Genomic DNA, 19,057 nt, shown 5'->3' on the forward strand with positions numbered 1-19,057 from the left:
TACACGTAACGTGTAAAAAATAATAAATATTTGATAAGCAGAAGACGTGTTCATTAGCTACTCATTGTACGAAATGTTTACAATAATAAAAATAACAGTTAGTTAATTGTTTTCTTTTTTTGTTGTTTTTTTATCACTAACTTAGGTACTGTGTTCAGATTGTTCAGACACTACAAGAGCAATTTGTTCTTCTGGTTATTCAAACCTTGCGAATTTAATTTTTTTTAAATCTTGAAAAAAAAATGAAAACCATTCATTCACTGCATGTCCACATATTGCATTAGATACAAATGCCTAATCTATATTATATTATATTATATTATATTATATTATAACTACGTCTCATTCGTGGGTATACGTGTGCACGCAGATGTAGGGATATTATTATAGTATAATAATATAACTTGAGTATGTTAAATTATTTTTATTACAATTTTGTATACGAATATATGTGATGAGATATTTAGAAAAAAAAATATTTTATTAAAACCAATAAAATAACTAAAAATTAAAACAAAACGATAAAATATGAGTTATGACATTTTGTTTATAATTTTTGTTTTCTCCTTCTCAAGTGCAATGTCAAAACAATATTTAACTATTTTGGAATGATAATGATAATAATAATAATAATAATAATAATAATAGCCGACAATGGCCGTTACAGAAATAAGAAGCAAGCGCGCTGAAGGCTCTTTAATTATCATAGAAACGCGTTCTTTTACTGATGCCAAATCGCATGAAATTTGTGTTGTCCATTCCAGTGTCTGTATTCTTCCGACGGTTCATTAGCACATTCAATAGCTCAGCAGCGGTCGGCTTCCATACTGGTTCAACTGCAATGACACAGGCATGATATGATTAAAATATTATACTATGACATACGTGTTAATTAACACCAAGATTGATTTTGTAGAAAAATAATCTTTATTTTATTTTATTGCATTAACAATATTTATGTAAACGTCGTTGTTTTAGCACACGCCACAAACTCAAAGTATTTTAATTTAACCTTGAAACTTTTATTTTTCATTTTTCGTTGCATATTTTAATAGGTAGGTACTTTTAATTTTCCAAGTCATTATTTTCTATTTTATTTTAATTTGTGCTATTTTTACGATTTCAGTAAATACTTAAAGCTTTCATACAGAAATTTATAATTATTTTTTATTTTACACAGATTATTTATCAATTAATTAAAAAAAATAAAAATAATTCCTGAACACTTATTTAAATGAATGAAGTTTATATAATATATAATTTTAAAATGTGAGCGGAATAGTTAATTTATTGCCTAACAATGACATTTAGATTTTTTCTTGTTATTATTATTTAAACACAATAATAATAACAAGACATTTTACCGTTAAGAGCAGTAAAAGTACTTCGATTTTTGAATTTATATATTATTTCTGTTAAAAATTAGATTTAGTTTATAGTTTTATTTTAATTTAAAAACTTTTACTATACGCATATAATTCCTACCTATTTATTGGTATATTTATATAAACAATATATTGCCTTGTATTATAAGTTAGTATTATAATATGAAACTTTATTATATTATACATTTTTTATAAAAAATAGTTCATTCTTTCTTATAGTAAAATAAATTACTAATAAGTAATAACCACATAGCCACATAGGTACATATCCTTTAGGAATTTAGTTTTTAGGAATTAGGTAAACTATCTTCAATTAGAATTATTTTTCGTGTACAACGATTTATCATTGAATTTAAATTAAATAAATTAATTATTGTAGTGTACTTAATGACAAAAATTATTCAACATAAACTACGCAGAAAAACTAGTCTTCTAATTATTTTTAAATTAAGCATGTGCAAAAAAAAATCCATTTTTTTAGTAAAACTATAGTTTTTGTATTTTTAAAATTTTAATTTTAGGTTATTTTAAAAAATATTAAATACATTTTCTAAGATTTAATGATACGTTTATTTAATTTATATCTCTAATTGTGATTAAAAGTTCTAAAACAAAAAAATAAAAATATATCCAACTTAATGTTCGAAATTGCATTTATTTTTTTGAAAATATTACGAATTCACACCAATATTAAAATATTATTAATTAAATGTGTGATAAATTTTAATGTAAAAAAATCAAATTTTTCTGAAACAAAAATTGTACTTGTTTACTTTAATTTATTATATTTTTAATTATTTTCACAAATGATAGTGGTAACTTACATATTAATATTATGAGTGTTCCTATTAAATTGTATTATGTCTGTAATAGTTCTCCTATGAATATCAATTTAAAAATAATAAATATAGAAGAATAAATGTATTAAATATTATTAATGAAAAATACTTATTTTAAAATTTAAATAATTTTAAAAATGATATCTCAAAACAAAATTCAAAGCATTTTAATATGTAAGTACCTAATAATCATAGGTAATACAAAATAGTTTGTTTTGACTAATTGTCTACTTTATGCTATTAAAAAAAAAAAAAAAAAAATTATTAATTTAGATTATTGATTTTTATCAAAACTAATTGAATATATACTTGTGTATAATAATTTATTAAATTATAGTAGGTACCTATGATCTACGTATAGTATGAAAATGTTATTCAACTCATTTTATTATTTACAACAATTCGATATGACTGCATATATATTTGTTTCATACTAAAATTATTTCTACATGCTTAATTTTAATTTTAGTACCTTTGAGTTTTATGGTTGTCACTCAAAATGATTGTCATGATTACACATATTTATATATTTTTGTATAAGTACAAACCATACATAATAAAATATATTATATACGACTGTTGAGTTTGATCCAGTTGGATCATGTCGACATAAAAATAGCCATAAATCGCTCACTATCCAATACGTATTGTATAATTTTTAATGTAACCAATAATCACAATATTTATTGTTGTTGATACCTTTTTCGTTTTATTTATAGTAATTTATACATACATTTTATTACTTATTACATGAAATGATTTTATTTTTCCTATTTTTAATTACGAATATTGTATGTGTCAGTACAACGATTCGATCATTCAAACGACGACTTGAAATACGCAAATAAATATTGTTTGGGTGGTTAATTTTGAATAATAAATTGAGTGAATACAATACATAAATAAATGATCTGGGTTACATTGTATTAATACTATATTGTGATAATCATATATGCTATTATAAACTATATAATACGAACTGAATAATAATAGGTTTTTAAAAATAATGTCATAATTAGAGTATCGACAAACATGCGAAATGAATAATAATTTATTTTCACGATATTCTGAACATATTTTGATTGTTAGTTATGTTCACCATGTGGGATTTTCTATTATTGTATAATAATAATGTTATTACAGAAAAAAATCTTATTTTTTATTGTAATTGATCGGTCAACGTATTAAGTTATTCATTTTCGTCATTTAAAATTGACATAACTTGTCACATGTTTAATGTATGATATGTATTTATGAAAAGAAAACAAAACTTTTTGTATCGAAATAACGCTAGCTGTCTGTTCGGCATAAGGCGATGAATACGCGCACGTCTATCAACGAAAACGAATCTCCTGCGGCCACGAGAAGTCTTATAGTACGAAAAGTAGTTTCATTATAGAATGGAGACGGGATTGGTAAATTGGGTCCCAAATGACCTTATCTCAGTAAATTGGGTCCCGGAAAAAAAAATATAAATTAAAATGTATGTGGTTTTTATAATATTATGTTCTCAATAAATAATATATGGTATAAATGATTAAAAAATTGTGTACCGGGAAAAAAATGTTAATACGCTAAATAATATAGTATGTCAAATTTTACAATATATGGTATAAATAATATTAAAAATGTTAATAAGCTAAATAAAGAAGAATACCTGTGTATACACACATTAACATCATGCGTAAAATTAATTGGTGTCCAGGCGGTGTACCACACTGTATGCAATATGACGTATTATTGTAACAATTATTCAAAAGTAAATTATATAAATATGAAATATTAAAGTTTTAAGTTTTTAATATTTTAGACCTAATTGCGCCAATGATTTATAGCCGGGACCCAACTTATCTATTACCTTTTTATAGCCGGGACTCAAATTACCGCTTTCAAAACGAACCCAAATTATCGCGGACCCAATTCACCTATCTCCAATGGAGACTATGACACGACACGATTAAACGATTGAGAGTCTTTCAAATTATTTTTATTTATTTATTTTTTTTGATTTTATTTATTTCAATCTGTGTACAATTATATTGCAATAAGCGCAAATGATGGATTATTTAAGTACCTAATTCAGATATCTTAGTAAAGAAACTAATGATTCGTCTATTGATTGAACTGCATGGCGATGGCCGTTGAATGATTGATTTTAGACGCTTAAAGATTACGATACCATTTTGTTACGTTGCGTTTAAAGTTAATCATTATAGATTTTAGGATAGGTAGTACAAACGGATTGGTCGAATATTAAAGGATTGTGATGGTCGATTAGATTGAAGTGTAAGCGTTTGATAAAATTTTCGTCAACATTTTTAAGAAATCTTTAACCATTATGGAGTAATATATTATTAGTGCATTATTTTAAATAGGTACTTTGGGTGTTTTATATTTTATGGAACTATTTTGGTAGGAATGTTTGAATTTTGTTTATGTTTGAAGGTTTAGCTTAATTTATTTAGGTACCATATGATCATATTTATCTAAGTATAAAAGTATTTTATTATTAAGACTGTTTGCATAAATTATAAATATTAGTAATAACATCATAATATTATTATATATATATACAATTTTTTATGTATATAAAGTCTATCAATTTCAAAACTAAGATAGATATTTAAAAATGCATATTTTGTGTCTAATCACCATTTTTTTTTTTTTAATTATTGATTCTTGCGCTTATTTTGCATTAAGTGACTACATACCTATTATTATAATATCGTTTAATTTTATTAAGATCTCAATAATTTAGACAACCGTTGAACACAATATCATATTTGTTAAATATGTCATGCTAACACTGAAGTACCAGCTGCCGCTCAGCGGTTATTGGAGTTTCAATGAAAGAGCAGTGTCAACTACTGTGAAGTTGGCTCACCAATATAGTAGTAACCACTTCAAATCATCATAAATATTTTTTAAGTAATTCATAAGAGTTTACAAGTATACAATTTTTGTATAGACAGCTGTAGGGGATACTTCATATAATCCTCCTAAGTTATTCTACAAATAGATAAAATCGATACCAAACAATAATATAATTATATATATTTATAAAATGTAATGAAATTCTATCACAGATAATTGAGGGCTCGAGTATATTATTTCTCATATTTTGATAGTTATCAGAAATATTGACGCAAATTATTGCTTACAAAAAACAATATTTAGAGATAGATACACTCCAACACTACATATTATGCATCTATAATCATCATAGAATACTCTTGCGGCTAGTACATCAGATCGTATTTATAAACTTATGGTACGTTTATCCATGGACATTTATTGTAAATACCTATCTTTTTTTTCATTCAATTGCATGTGAGAATAATTGTTTAAATTATTTTTTTTCCAACATGTGTTTCTATTCCAATAGGTTATTGATAATATTTTTTTTATATTTATTTCTGGCTATAATTTATAGATCGTGTTTTAGATCCTACTGAACCAAAACTGTTAGTGTCGTGAGTTATTGATATTTTATTGTGCAATTGATTTTAAATGATGCGCCATATGAAATTGAAATAAACTTAAAATACAATACGGCTTGCCGTGGAAAATATGGGGACTAGTATATAACTACGTCAACTATGAGCGCCCGAACTAATGAGTGGAATGGTTTATTGATTGTCTAAGCTATGCGTGGTTTATTGTTACATATTATCTGTAGGACGGTCATTTTCGGAACGCGTTAGTGGTTTGAAATGAACATTTATTTCTTTTGTACGTTTTTTAAGATGAATAAAACTAAAGATACCTATAAATAGTAAAGTTAGGAGGAGAACGTGACGCATTCAGAAAGTCGTCATTCATAGAGGAAATTCCATACTGGTAAACGTTTAATGAAGGATAAATTCATGATGTAAGTTTTCTGCGCGGTAAAGTAAACGTTTGCAAATATAGCGAACGCCGTGATCTACTGTTTGGTCTGCTTGATTCAAATAATCAAAACCGTGGTCGAGATTATTTAAACTTTCGCTGATATAAAAACCGTGTAGATCTAAATTCACAACTATGTCATCTGTCGCGTTGTTTCCAACAGTTGATTACTAACGATAACTAACGATAGATCATAGTTGTTAGTGAAAATAACACCATGATTACAACAGCCAGTCAGAATACAATACAAGGAACGCAACATAACAGACGTGTATCTGTGAATCTAACGTAATTGGCATGAAGGATAATTGCTTATTATATTGCTATGTATAACTCTTTATGCCTTATACCACGATTAGCTAATAAACCGCATCTATCGCTTAAGAAGACGTCACACCCACATGTGATATTCCTGTTTTACATACATACAACATAGCAGAATACATTTTAATATGTTGTCAACTTTAATATTTGAGTAAATTTACCTATTGTCAAACGTATAGGTAAGAATATTATCTAAGCCATAATATTATAATTTTAAAGTGAGCTATGAGCATTTTAATGTTGTAATATTTTACATAGCTATAATTCATTTTAAAATGATATTAATAATAAAAGCCCAGATAAGCCTAGATAATATTCTTACTTTTATGTTTGATGATTGATTCATTTATTTCATTATTGAAGGTAACAACATAAAATGAATTCTGATGAACCTTTATTTGTTGTGTGATATGCATGTGCGATGAGAACAACACATGCGGCTGTGGCGTTCTCTTAAATCAAGTTCCGAACTAAGTCGTAGTTGATAGTTGTGTCGTGTTCATTGTATCATAAACTGATTGGATATTGTATTCATGTTATCATTCACTAACCATGATATATTGTGAGTTGGGCCTAGCTTAAGTTTTGGACACGGCACTACTGATGACATAACTGTGAACCCGGCTTTAGAAAGTTGCAAACGTTGGTGTTTATATTCTAATACTTTACGCTATATAATTTTGTCATAACATATCATGTATAATATATAATAAACATTGTATATTTGATATGAGGATATCCTATCCATTTATATATTCATCTATTGTTTTCTCAGAATTTGTATCCTGGAACTGTCAAGTTCTCGATTGTCCAATAGATAGCTATATTTTTCTTCCATTTTTCACGTATGCAATAGTGTTATTTAAGGATAACGAAAATCCAGCTGTGGAATTCCATTTTACCGCTCACGTATTATAAATTATAATATGTTTGGTAATATATGTGATATGGTATAGCAAAACGATTCTTGATTACCTTTGAATCTATGATACATGTACCTCCTAATTCTTAATGATCGTCAAGTCAAAGGTACGATGCGCATATTATTCACCGGCAGTTAAGTGTTAACTATAGATATAAATCTATTAGGTACCTTGTACTACAAAAGGTAACAAAAAACCACGGCGCTTGCTCTTCCCTATATAGTACTTAATATAGCAGTCGGATTATTAGAAAAATTTACGAATTGCGTCTTAAATATAAAAATTGAGTTAAGTGCGTGATATATGAATTAAGTCCTGGTTTTTTTATTCCAATATACTTATGTACCGATATCTAATTATATGTGAGTATTATCATATTATTATCTGTTGAAAATACTTTGAAATTTATGAATACATTTACACGTTTAATAAAGTGTTTAGATTGCATGTCGTTCTTTTGAAATGATCGTTGACCATAGAGCACTGTTCAGTTTCTAATTCTTGAGACACGAGTTTAATAATATTGTGAGTGAAATTTTATGAGTAATGACTAATGAACAACATCAAATATTTTGTGTAACTAATTATTATAAATTACGTTTTTAATAATTATTAAAAAATGATCCAAATGTTTGAAACAATATTTTTAACCTACCTTTAGCAATGTTATTCAATATTACTATTGACAATAATTTTAAGTCTGTATTACACAGATAAGTAAGTAAGGTATATTTACATCGGACGAAATTAGTATGAAAAAAGAAACTTGAAACTCAATTTGTTTGCTATGATTTTTTTCAGTAAATTGGCCAATAAACATCTATAGTTTTTTGTATAAACGCATTTAAGAGGGCTTGGAAGGGGGGGTTATTAGGGATTGTACATGTATAAGTAGAAATATGTACTTATATCATCGCGACCAATAAGACTTAATATTATTGTATCATAAAATTAAGTAAAATTGTTACTTAAATCATTACATCGGTTTACATCGTCGTTTACGTAATTTCTGTTAGCAATCATGCCGTATGGTAGCACTACACCGGCCGTTTGACTGGCCCTCAACCTGGCCACTGGATGATAAGGTACGGAATATCTCTTGCTGTTCAGCTGAAATGTCAGATAATTTGGAGTATCGGCGTAGATCCTCTCATCCATACGACTATCATCCCAAGGTGCTGCCACCGCCGACAAACCTTCAGTACCATCATCTGTAATAAACACAAGCACTCTGTTGTCAATTGTAATTTTCATGGTATTCATATGATAAAAATTAAAATTGAAATAATTTATTATTTTATTTAAATAATTAAACGTTCATAAATTGTTAATAATTAGGTGAATGATGGTTAATTTTAATTTATTTTTTAAATAATTTATGTACCTATAATCATCAAACGTTTAAGGAAATTACTGAAAATTCACTTAAATACTTTAATAGTTATAGACTATAGTATATTAGGTACCTAATACTTATTCAGAGAAAAATGTATAGTTAGATAATTTTAATAGGGATACTGGAAGCTGAATATTCTAGGGCGTATACATGTTTCGAATATTTCAAAGAAATTTATATTTTATGTAATCTTGACGTCATCGTTATTTTACTGTGTTAGCTAAGTGCACATATAATGTCTGTAAACCTTTTTTTTTTTGAAGTTGAATATAATATACAAAAAAGATCCGAACAATCGTTAATCGTGTTGATGTTGTCAAAAGGCTAACTTATTTATAATTTGATCTCTATAATTAATATATATATATATATAGTAATTGGTAATAGTATAAAGTAGTTATATTTTGTACTTAACAATAAATTGTTAAACATCATTACAATGTTTTATTAATATAAAAATCGATTTGTGGATTTAAATATTTTATTTAAAGCTTAACACAAACATTTTACAAATGTTAATTCAATTGGAAATTTTTATATTTCTAAATGAGTAATAGACAATAAACCATTAAATTTTCTAAAAATAACTTATAGAGGAATGTACAACAATCTCAAATTGTATTTTTTAAATTAAAATTAGATAAATATAAATATTTTACATTTTATAAATAAGAAGTGTTTTGAATAAGCCAACAATTGTGTTAAATTAATGCATAGATTAAGTTTTCTATTAGAATTGTTGTTGTATTTTTTAAATTTAAATTTATCTATTGACTGAGAGATAATGTATTATTAGTTATTACCTATTATAAAAATAAGAATTATCTACATTTAACAATTCAAAAAAAGTACAATACAGTTCTTTACATTTTCTTAGTTAAATTAGCAAATAGATATACTTAAGTATACCTAACTTACTGAATTATTATAATATAATATATACTATTTTCGATTTTAGCGAAGTTAATGGCTTATAATTATAGTTATTGATATTGTATTTATTAATTAGCTGATACAAATTTGAGATTCTTATTATTAATAAAAAATCAAAATTTATTAAAACGACAGTAAAATGAATAAAACTAAGTAATGCTACATCTGCCTAATAGTCTGTATGTATTATATGTATAATAACGGTTAAAATACATAATTTTAGTTCATACGAATACTTTAACACTTAATAATGAAAATTACATATAAAATAATTCCGGAGATGGTTTTCCTTATACTTTTTTTCTTTGTTGTTAAGCTTTTCAGCATTTAATAGTTGTATCGAATGTCTCACAAAATTGCCTATGTTTTATACTGTAGTACAGAGTAGTGATAGTAATAATATAAGTAGGAGAACTTATAATAGACTCTTACATTATGTGTTCAAGCTATTTTTATTTATTGGATTGAGTTTATGTTTTATAATATTATATAATATTATATGCAACATGCGTCTTAATAATGATGAAGTTATTATTATTATTTATATTGAACAAAATAACATCCTTCTTTGATACACTTAAACATGCCACTTGTTCAAACTTTCAGACTATTGCTACACGTGCAGATATCCATATAGTCTATACTACCTACCTACATTGTTATATTATAATTTTAAATAAATGGTGTTTTTGACGCTTGACAGCATATTATCTTTGCCTTTATTAATATAGAATATTGTTTTCCTGGGTACGAATACATATAGTAGTTTCTCGGAATTTCAATTTACTTAAAACTGACTTATAACACCAACAAATTTAATGATAAATACATGGTTTTATAATTTAAAATATATAGCATTATGTACGTTTCAATGCTATAAATTATAAAAAATAGTTGTTTATTTTGTTACATACACAATATCAATAAATTGCAGAATAGTATTTACAGCTATAATACTTGGGATTTTGTTCAGGCGAAATATTTAAGAATCTCTTTATGAACATAATGATTGTAATATTATACGTAAGTATTGAAGATGTTTTAAATTTTCCAATGGTGATTAATTAAATAATTGACATTTAACGTGCTTTGAACTTTTGAATTGTGTTTCGTTGAATTTTCTTTACTGTTAAAATAATTGTAAAATACCTAGTTTATATAAGCATTTGTAAATAGGTAACATAAATCAATTAAAACAGATTTCATAAAAGATGGTGTAATTAAAACGTGCTTATGCAATAATAATAAAACAGTATAGTTTAATGTATAAATTAATGATATTTTTTGAAGCCCTTATTAAGTTCCCTCCGTATTTACAAAAGTGAAAAATATAAACCATATTATTAAAAATATCATCCCAATTTAACTGTTAATCAATAAATCTATGATCAATTCCTAGCTTATAAATATTATTATATCTAAAATGATTTATAAAAAATATCTAACACATTTATTATAAATTAATTAATTAAATTTAATACAGGTAATTAGTTGAATAAATCAATATAATATGTTATATGGATCAATAAATTGAGATATAATAATACTTTGAAATATATTATATAATTAATAAGAATACAAGTAATCACTGGCAACAATAAAATATAATATGGAGTATTATCAATTTTACAAAATAATTTTTTTTATTGTTAAATTTAAATAATTTTGATTATAAAATTTACATAATAGATAATAATACATCAACCTAATATTTTAGTGCTTATTAAAAACTATTAAATATTAATGATCAGTTATACCTAATTATTTAGCTTATTTTCCCATAACTGCTTTAAGCAGAATATAGGCATCGAATGATACAAATCATTATTTTATTAAATCGCTTTAACCGTTAAAAAATATAGTGATATTTCAATAGCTTTAGGAAATAATTTTATGTATATCTGCCTTGTAGTACTATTCTGTACCTACTCATGAATCATGTGTAGGATATATAAGAAGACTTGATCTTTTGTTTGATTTTAGTATAATAATAGAAGGTGACAATAAGCACCGAGAAATTTCGGTATTTCAAAACGACTGAGTGGAAATTTCAAGTCAAAATCCGACTGTTGTATATAGTGGCATGTGCAGAAGTACTTAATTGTGCGTTAGTAATCAAATGTGGGTATCTAATTATAGAGCTGAACAAAGGACCAGCGTCTTAAAATATTTCAATAATATTATCGTACAAGTAGGTATATAAGCTGTAATAATTATTGAGATGCGATTTGCGGTCGCGCGTGTTGACATGTTTCCGAGTAATGTAAAAATGGTTGACTACCCGACATTTGCACATGCGGTAACTGCGAATTTGCTTGAAAATTAAACAACAGAGCTATTATAGTAGTGAGAAGGTAAATATTATATGATTATATACACTTATACGTCATATATTTTAAACCTTTTGATTTGGTTTTAATAGCAAAATGACGAAATTTACCATACTAACCTACATTTAAACGTGGTGAAAAAATCGGAATTTTTACTTTTTACTCGCAAAAGTAATTAAAAAATGTTTAAATTGTGCGTAATAGCTACAATTATTTTGCTTTTAAGTGACAATGAAATCAGTTATTTTAATTTTATTTTTCAGCTAGTCTCGGTTAATGACTTAAATATATAATATTGTTATTATTTTATATTTATCTGCATATTATATATTGTCAATAGAATTATTTTTATTCACTTATCATCCATATTTTTATAGCAAAATAATAATATCGGGTTTAATAATAAATGGATATAATGTTAAATGTTTCATAAAAATGTTTGCATTAATGTCGAATCGCATAAAAAAAAAACTGCTAAATATACTCTAACTTACTAATAATTAAAAGTAGAAACGCTAGAAACTAGAAATTGTAAGTAACCGAAAGTTTTTTTAAGTATAAACTTGGGTTTAGTAGGTCCAATTAAATTTACCATAAGATTTTTATTTAACATATTATTTTTTACCGGAATATATTGGAAAAATATTTAATCTTTAGAATTTAAGAAAAAAATTCTAATAATTTTAACTTAAAAGCTTCTTGAGTTAAAAAAATTAAATTAAATATCTAAGAAAATAATTTATTTCGTTTATACATAATGTTAAAACAGTAATCGGACATTAAGGAATATATTAACTATAAGCTTCCATTTGTCGGTCTAAAACTAAAAACGATATATTTTCAACAACTTTGTGCAGTGTAAAAAATTTAGACATTTTTTGAAATTTATAACGCACGCATTCAATTATATATTTTTGAAACCCACAATGGATGATTCTAAATAAAAGATAATAGAAATCATTATAATTAATTTTTTTTTTGAATTGGAATAAGTATAATATTTATTTTAGTTTTAAATAAAAATTGAAAAAAAATGTTTTTATACTTACGATCATGATCGTGAAGTTCTCAAAATGAAGAGATGTAATGTCATAGTACCCCGCGCGAACGAAAAAACAAAATTATATTATTATTATGATATGTATTTGATTTTAAAAATTATATGTTTTATCGTTAATTGGCATTGGCAGTGTAATCATTATACTTTCAATGCCACTTTATGTTATTATTTGATTATTTGATTCGTGAAAAAATCAAATTTACCAATGGGATATTTTAAATATATTAATTTTTTTCATAGAGTTCACTCATTTTTATAATAAAATAAATAACTATATTTTTTGATAATAACATAAAACGATTTATATATTATTATATAATATATTGGTATTGTATGATCAATTTTAATTTATTGGCATGTTAATTTTCAAGAGTATTTAGCTGTTGATCTCAAGTGAAAAATAATATTACGAGTATAATGTAAATTTATTTTTTGTCAAATCATTGGATATTATATTAAAAAATTGAAAATTGAATACAAGATAAGTTATAAAATGTTTTAATAGCTTCCTTAAAAATATTAAAGAAATATAATATATACGATTTTTTGTACAAAATCACTACATTTTGCAAGTAATTTGTAGTTAAAAATGTTAAAAATGTTGAATTTTTATAACTAAAGACTTAAAGTTTAATACATAAAATATCTTAGAGGTACTATATACTGTAACTAGAAAATCTAAAAAATATAATACAAGTATTATTATTATTATTATATTATTGTTTAGAAATTGTTAAAATTTGGACAAAATTAGATGTTTAAACAAAGAATTATTTTTTTTTATTTTTTTGTAATTTAAAGATAGTAGGTATTTGGAACATTTAACCTATATTATTTATTTTAAACATAAAATTATATTTTAAAATACAATATTTTTGGTATAAATTAGTTTAGTTTACCATACCACCATAATAAAAATGTCAATTATAATTAAACAATTATGTTTCTAATATCACTTATTGGTCTAAGTATTTACACCTCTTTGAAAAACTATTAATATCTACATAATTATCATTATTTCAATCTCTTAACATTTAGATTTAATAAACTGGTTAAGTCATGGTATTGGAAAAAGTTTTATAAACCGTGATAACACCTTTTGTAATTCTGCATAAGGCACATATTTGATGTTTACAATATAATTATTTATCCTTCACATAAATTATTAATTAAATTCATTTTTTTTTAAACAAGATAAAATCATACATGGTTTTAATTCGATATAACGTGGTTAATCTCTGTTGAAATTTGTCAATATTTGTAATAGTTCAGTTTAAATTTATATTAGAATTAATTTTACCTGTGTAGAAAATTTCGAATTCAGTTAATTAGCTCAATAAGCGTTTGAGTATTAAGAGGATATTATTTATAAGTTACAACCGCACGTATATTGTCTCCGTCTTACAAACGCTCAACATAGTAACTTTATTTGATTTTAATAAAACAGATATTGTTTTGTTACCTTTATTTTTATAACTAACCTACTTGTTATTGAACTTAAAGGTAAGAAAATTATCTATTATTTCTTGGTTTTTTATGGTTTTATAATTTTTAAACAAGTTATAAGTATGTATAATAATAAAATATAAAAATGCATATAATTTGCTTAAAAATTAAAATATCGTTAAAAATCGATGAGAGATGACGGATAATGTTCATACCTTTAAGTCTAATAATAGGTCAATTTACTTAAAGATTAAAAATAACACCATAGCATCGGTTCTACTGACAGTCAATTTGCCATGATGTATGTTATTTATAAGATAGAGACAACATATACGGGTGTAGTAATATCCTTCTAAATAAATTGTGATTCCGATAACAGTTTTGATGTATACTTGAGTTACACGACTTATTTCGTTATGGATAAATTTCATTAACAAGTGTGTTTAGTCTTCAACTTACATTTACTATAATTAAAAAACCTTTATAATGTTACATTTTCATAATGCTTAAATTTAAATTGTACGTGAATGATAGAATTATTTAATGCAATTTAAATATCATTTTTAAAGCTTCAGGCTTAACAAATGATTAGACTTTATAAATCTATTATTTTTATGATATTATTTTTACATGAATAAAATAGGTATATTATATAATATTATAGTTATTAATTGGAAGCTAATATTAATAAAACAATTTTTAAGAATTCAGTTAAAATTCCAAAATCTTAAAGTTTATACTTTAATTTTTATTCATTTTTGTCTTGATGAAATTTTGAATAAATTACAAGTAAAATAGTTTATCCACTCTATTGAAAAACAGTAAAAAAACTATACTATTTAGCTATATTATGTATATCTACCTCTTAAACGTTAATTATTTAGTAGATAAATGGTGGTTTTTAGGTTGATACCTAAATACAATAGGCAATAATTCTTCCAAGGGAAGGGGAGAGAGTAAATAAAAAGCAATTTCAAGTAGTTACTGAAAAAAAAAAAAATACTGAAAAGTAGAAATATTTAAGTACGTAAAATCAACTTTAATATTTTTTATAATTTGAAGTTAATTTATTAATAATTGTGTAATAATTAAATAATGATATTAATAATTAAATGTTTACTATAAATACTATGGGTGGGTATATTTACAGACATTAGAATTTTTTTTTTTTTTTAAATTTGTCAATAATTGTTTTTTTCTCAACAAAAGAGTTTGGACATTTTATTACACGATTCCTCATAAGCATTTTTATCGCATTTAAAAATTAAAAAATACATTTAATTTATATATTTTTTTTTTATATACATTTTAAGTCCAATATTTATTATTTGACAAAATTGGATATTTTAACGGAAGGTAATAATATTTGTAATGATGATTTTAGTTTTTTTTTATAATTCAAAAAATATTAATTGCAAAGACTTGAAACTAGTTGAAACGTTTTTCCATAACACTTATTGATATTTCCTATACACATTTATTTTAAGATATTTAAACTACAAGTTTACGAATTTGTCACGCTGCTTGGTGTTTACTTATAGATTAATAATCAAAATATTAATATAAAATACAATAATAATAATTTTATAATATTTGCAAATATAAGTTTAATTTGTTGTATAAGTACTACTAATATAGAAAAAAAAATACACCTAATCAATCTCAATATAAATAAATTATAAAATATTTACAAATAGAATTTGATATACGTAGGTATTCATACACCTCTGCTAATAATTGTATTACGTATGCTATTGCATACGTTATAATGAATTCAAATTTAAGACTTATATTTGAAACTTACTTAAGGTTGAGATATTATTATATTTAAAATATCATGAATGAATTATTGTAATTTTTATATTGTGCATGTCTATTAAATGCCCTATATTATTACAATACATATTACATAGTATTTTTTCTTGATACATTGTGTGTTTATGAATTGAACTGAAAATAATCTTGTACTCGTTTTGTTTAATCTACTGGTTTAGTGAAATTAAAATAAATAATATATATATATTTAGAAGTAAATCACATTTTCATTCTCATTTAAACAAATATGAAATATGTTGTACACGAAATGTTTGATTATAATAATTATTTAGAAACATCACGAATTTAAAATTTTTTTTAAAACAAAAGCTATACAATTATTATACGAATAAAGAATTTAGTATTTGTGATGATATTATAATTTATAAATTATGTAACTATAATAAATATAACAACGTGTAAATTACTATTGATGTAGGACATATTAATTTTATCATTATAATTAGTTAACAGTTTCAGGTAACTAATTGATTGTCATATTGATATAAAAGGAATATTTATTTGTATACTAATATATAATCATTGTACATATTATATTAATATATTATGAATAATACGTTATACACCACTAAATAAAACTATTCATTAATATTTAATTAATATTGTTTCGTGCACATTATTTTAATTAATTAAAAATATTTCACGAAAAAAATTTGAAAGCGTGTGTTGATGATAATTATAATATATTTTAAGATAATAACTTTACTCAAACAAACATAAATATACCCAATAATAGTGAAGCTAATAATAATTTTTGTTAAAAATCGGTGATAGTATTAAAAAATAATGTAAGTGTTTCTATTACTTCATATTCGATAAAAAAAAAAAAAATATAAAGCAATAACCTGATAAAGTTATACTGCGTTAACAATAATTTAAAACAGTGCTTATACATCATAATATATTGCATTAGAACAGGTCACCAAATCAACTTATAAGTAATTTTTATTCTATTACATAATATATTATTACGTTTGTATCTAAATTGTTTAGGATATTTTTTTAATCTGCGTAAACATTACGTATATTAATACATACGTATGTAATATCGTCAAAAACATTAATATACCAAATAAGCAAACAAATTATTACTCTTGCAGTATTGCATCACAGGATATTATTATAAAAACCTGACTACTGGTTAAATCACATAGCCATCGATCGAACTTTATTCGGTTGAAAATAAATGCAAAACGAAAACGCCGAAAAAAATATGTACTCGTCGTCATCGTCGGTTCGACGGTATAAACGATACAGCTATTTCAAAAAACAAACAGACAAAATGGAACCGTTCTCACGGCGCGTAGTATTACGTGCAGGTGGTCTCTTATAGTGTCTTCTTACCGGTGGTGGTGATGCCGACGGCGGACGCGGCGACGAAGCCGAAAACTATGCCGACGACCAACGTCAAGCGTGCCATGTTGTCGCGCGGCGTTCGTCGGTGATGCGGTCGGCGCGAAACGACGGCGGTGTGCGTGACGGGTGCTGACTAACCGGTGTACACAACGATCGATCTACAACGACAGTGATTGGCCCATTAACGGTGTACAAAATCATAGTGCTATTTACGGCAAGTGCCCATATTATTGTTATGTACGTCGTACAATATTATATATTAAAAAATGTATATGTGTGTGTGTGTATATACCTATGTGCGGCGGTAGTGTTGCGGCGTCGACGGATGTTGGCGGACAGAAAGTGCGTTTACAATATTATACTTATATTATTGTTACGCGGCGTTCGCCTACAGGTGGTGTCACGTAATTCTCGGTGACCGGTACGTCAGCCGCTCGCCGTTATGCTGTCGTGAATGTCGCGTCTCGTCCGCGGACACGGTGTGATATACTTCCCCGTCGTCGGAGGTCGGTCCGTCTGCGGGAGTTTTTCTCGAGCGCGAGTGTTCGCGGTCGACCTATCCGGTGCGGTGTGTGTGCTGGCGGCGGCGGAGGTTCGGAAAAACGCGCGCGTGCCCGCGGCGCAGGTGAACGAGCGCGGCGTCGCGTGCGTGTCGGCCGTGTATAGCGCGCGAGACGCTGCTGACCAGTCGGCGGCGGCGGCTACGGCGGCGGCGGGGAGGGGGCGGAATACGACCCGAACTCTGGGCGCGGGACGGCGGGGACGACGGCGGCGGCGAAATATCGCGTACGGACGCCCGAGGGTATGGGCCGGCCAAGAGAACGAGAGCCGATGACGACGATCTCGCCGCTTTCCGAGTCGCCGCCCGCGGAAACCTGGTCAGCGGTGTGTACGTGACACGGCTAACCGGCCGCCTGCTGCAGGTACAGTGTACTCGCGCGACAGGGAAACGCGCGTCCCCCGGCTCCCCCCCCCGTCCGAAGAGGTCGGTGCCGCGAAACTCTGACGCGCGTCTCTCGCCCCAGCGGCGTCCCGTCGTCACGATTATAATAACTATTATTATTCGTATTGTTAATAATCGTAGTTAATTAGTCGGTGGCATGTCCTACCGCCGACGCCGCTACCGGTTGGACGTGCGGCAGACCGTGTTTATAGTGTTATTAATATTATTATCATTATTATTAGTATAACACGTAATAATATGCGTAATGTTCCGCCGTTGGCGATATCACAGTCATATAACAGACAAATGGGTATTAAACTGTTTGTCCGTGGTACCTGTTGTGTGTACGCACGGGAGGCGGGGTAATTGAGTTACCTGTTGTGCTGTTGTTGCAGTGG

At 26.6% G+C, this 19,057-nt stretch overlaps 1 protein-coding gene across 1 annotated transcript; it reads right to left on the minus strand.

Annotated features, from left to right (window-relative positions):
- Positions 1–572: 572 nt before the first annotated feature.
- Positions 573–18,320, minus strand: LOC112596035. The gene is made up of 4 exons (XM_025341484.1): positions 18,009–18,320; positions 17,705–17,874; positions 8,340–8,570; positions 573–836 (listed from the first exon to the last, which is right to left on the minus strand). Exons 2-4 carry the CDS (start codon positions 17,778–17,780, stop codon positions 697–699), a joined length of 447 nt encoding a protein of 148 aa, XP_025197269.1. The 5' UTR covers positions 17,781–17,874; positions 18,009–18,320; the 3' UTR covers positions 573–696.
- Positions 18,321–19,057: the final 737 nt, after the last annotated feature.

Source organism: Melanaphis sacchari, unplaced genomic scaffold (genome assembly GCF_002803265.2).
Source record: "Melanaphis sacchari strain LSU unplaced genomic scaffold, SCAv2.0 Contig0_pilon_pilon, whole genome shotgun sequence".
NCBI lineage: Eukaryota > Metazoa > Arthropoda > Insecta > Hemiptera > Aphididae > Melanaphis > Melanaphis sacchari.

Coding starts and splice junctions, on each gene's coding strand:
- LOC112596035 (XM_025341484.1), bottom strand. CDS start 17,780: ATGGCACGCTTGACGTTGGTCGTCGGCATAGTTTTCGGCTTCGTCGCC. Junction 8,571..17,704: donor CGTCGGCATCACCACCACCG/GTAAGAAGACAC, acceptor TGTTTATTACAG/ATGATGGTACTGAAGGTTTG. Junction 837..8,339: donor AAACGACGATGTAAACCGAT/GTAATGATTTAA, acceptor GTGTCATTGCAG/TTGAACCAGTATGGAAGCCG.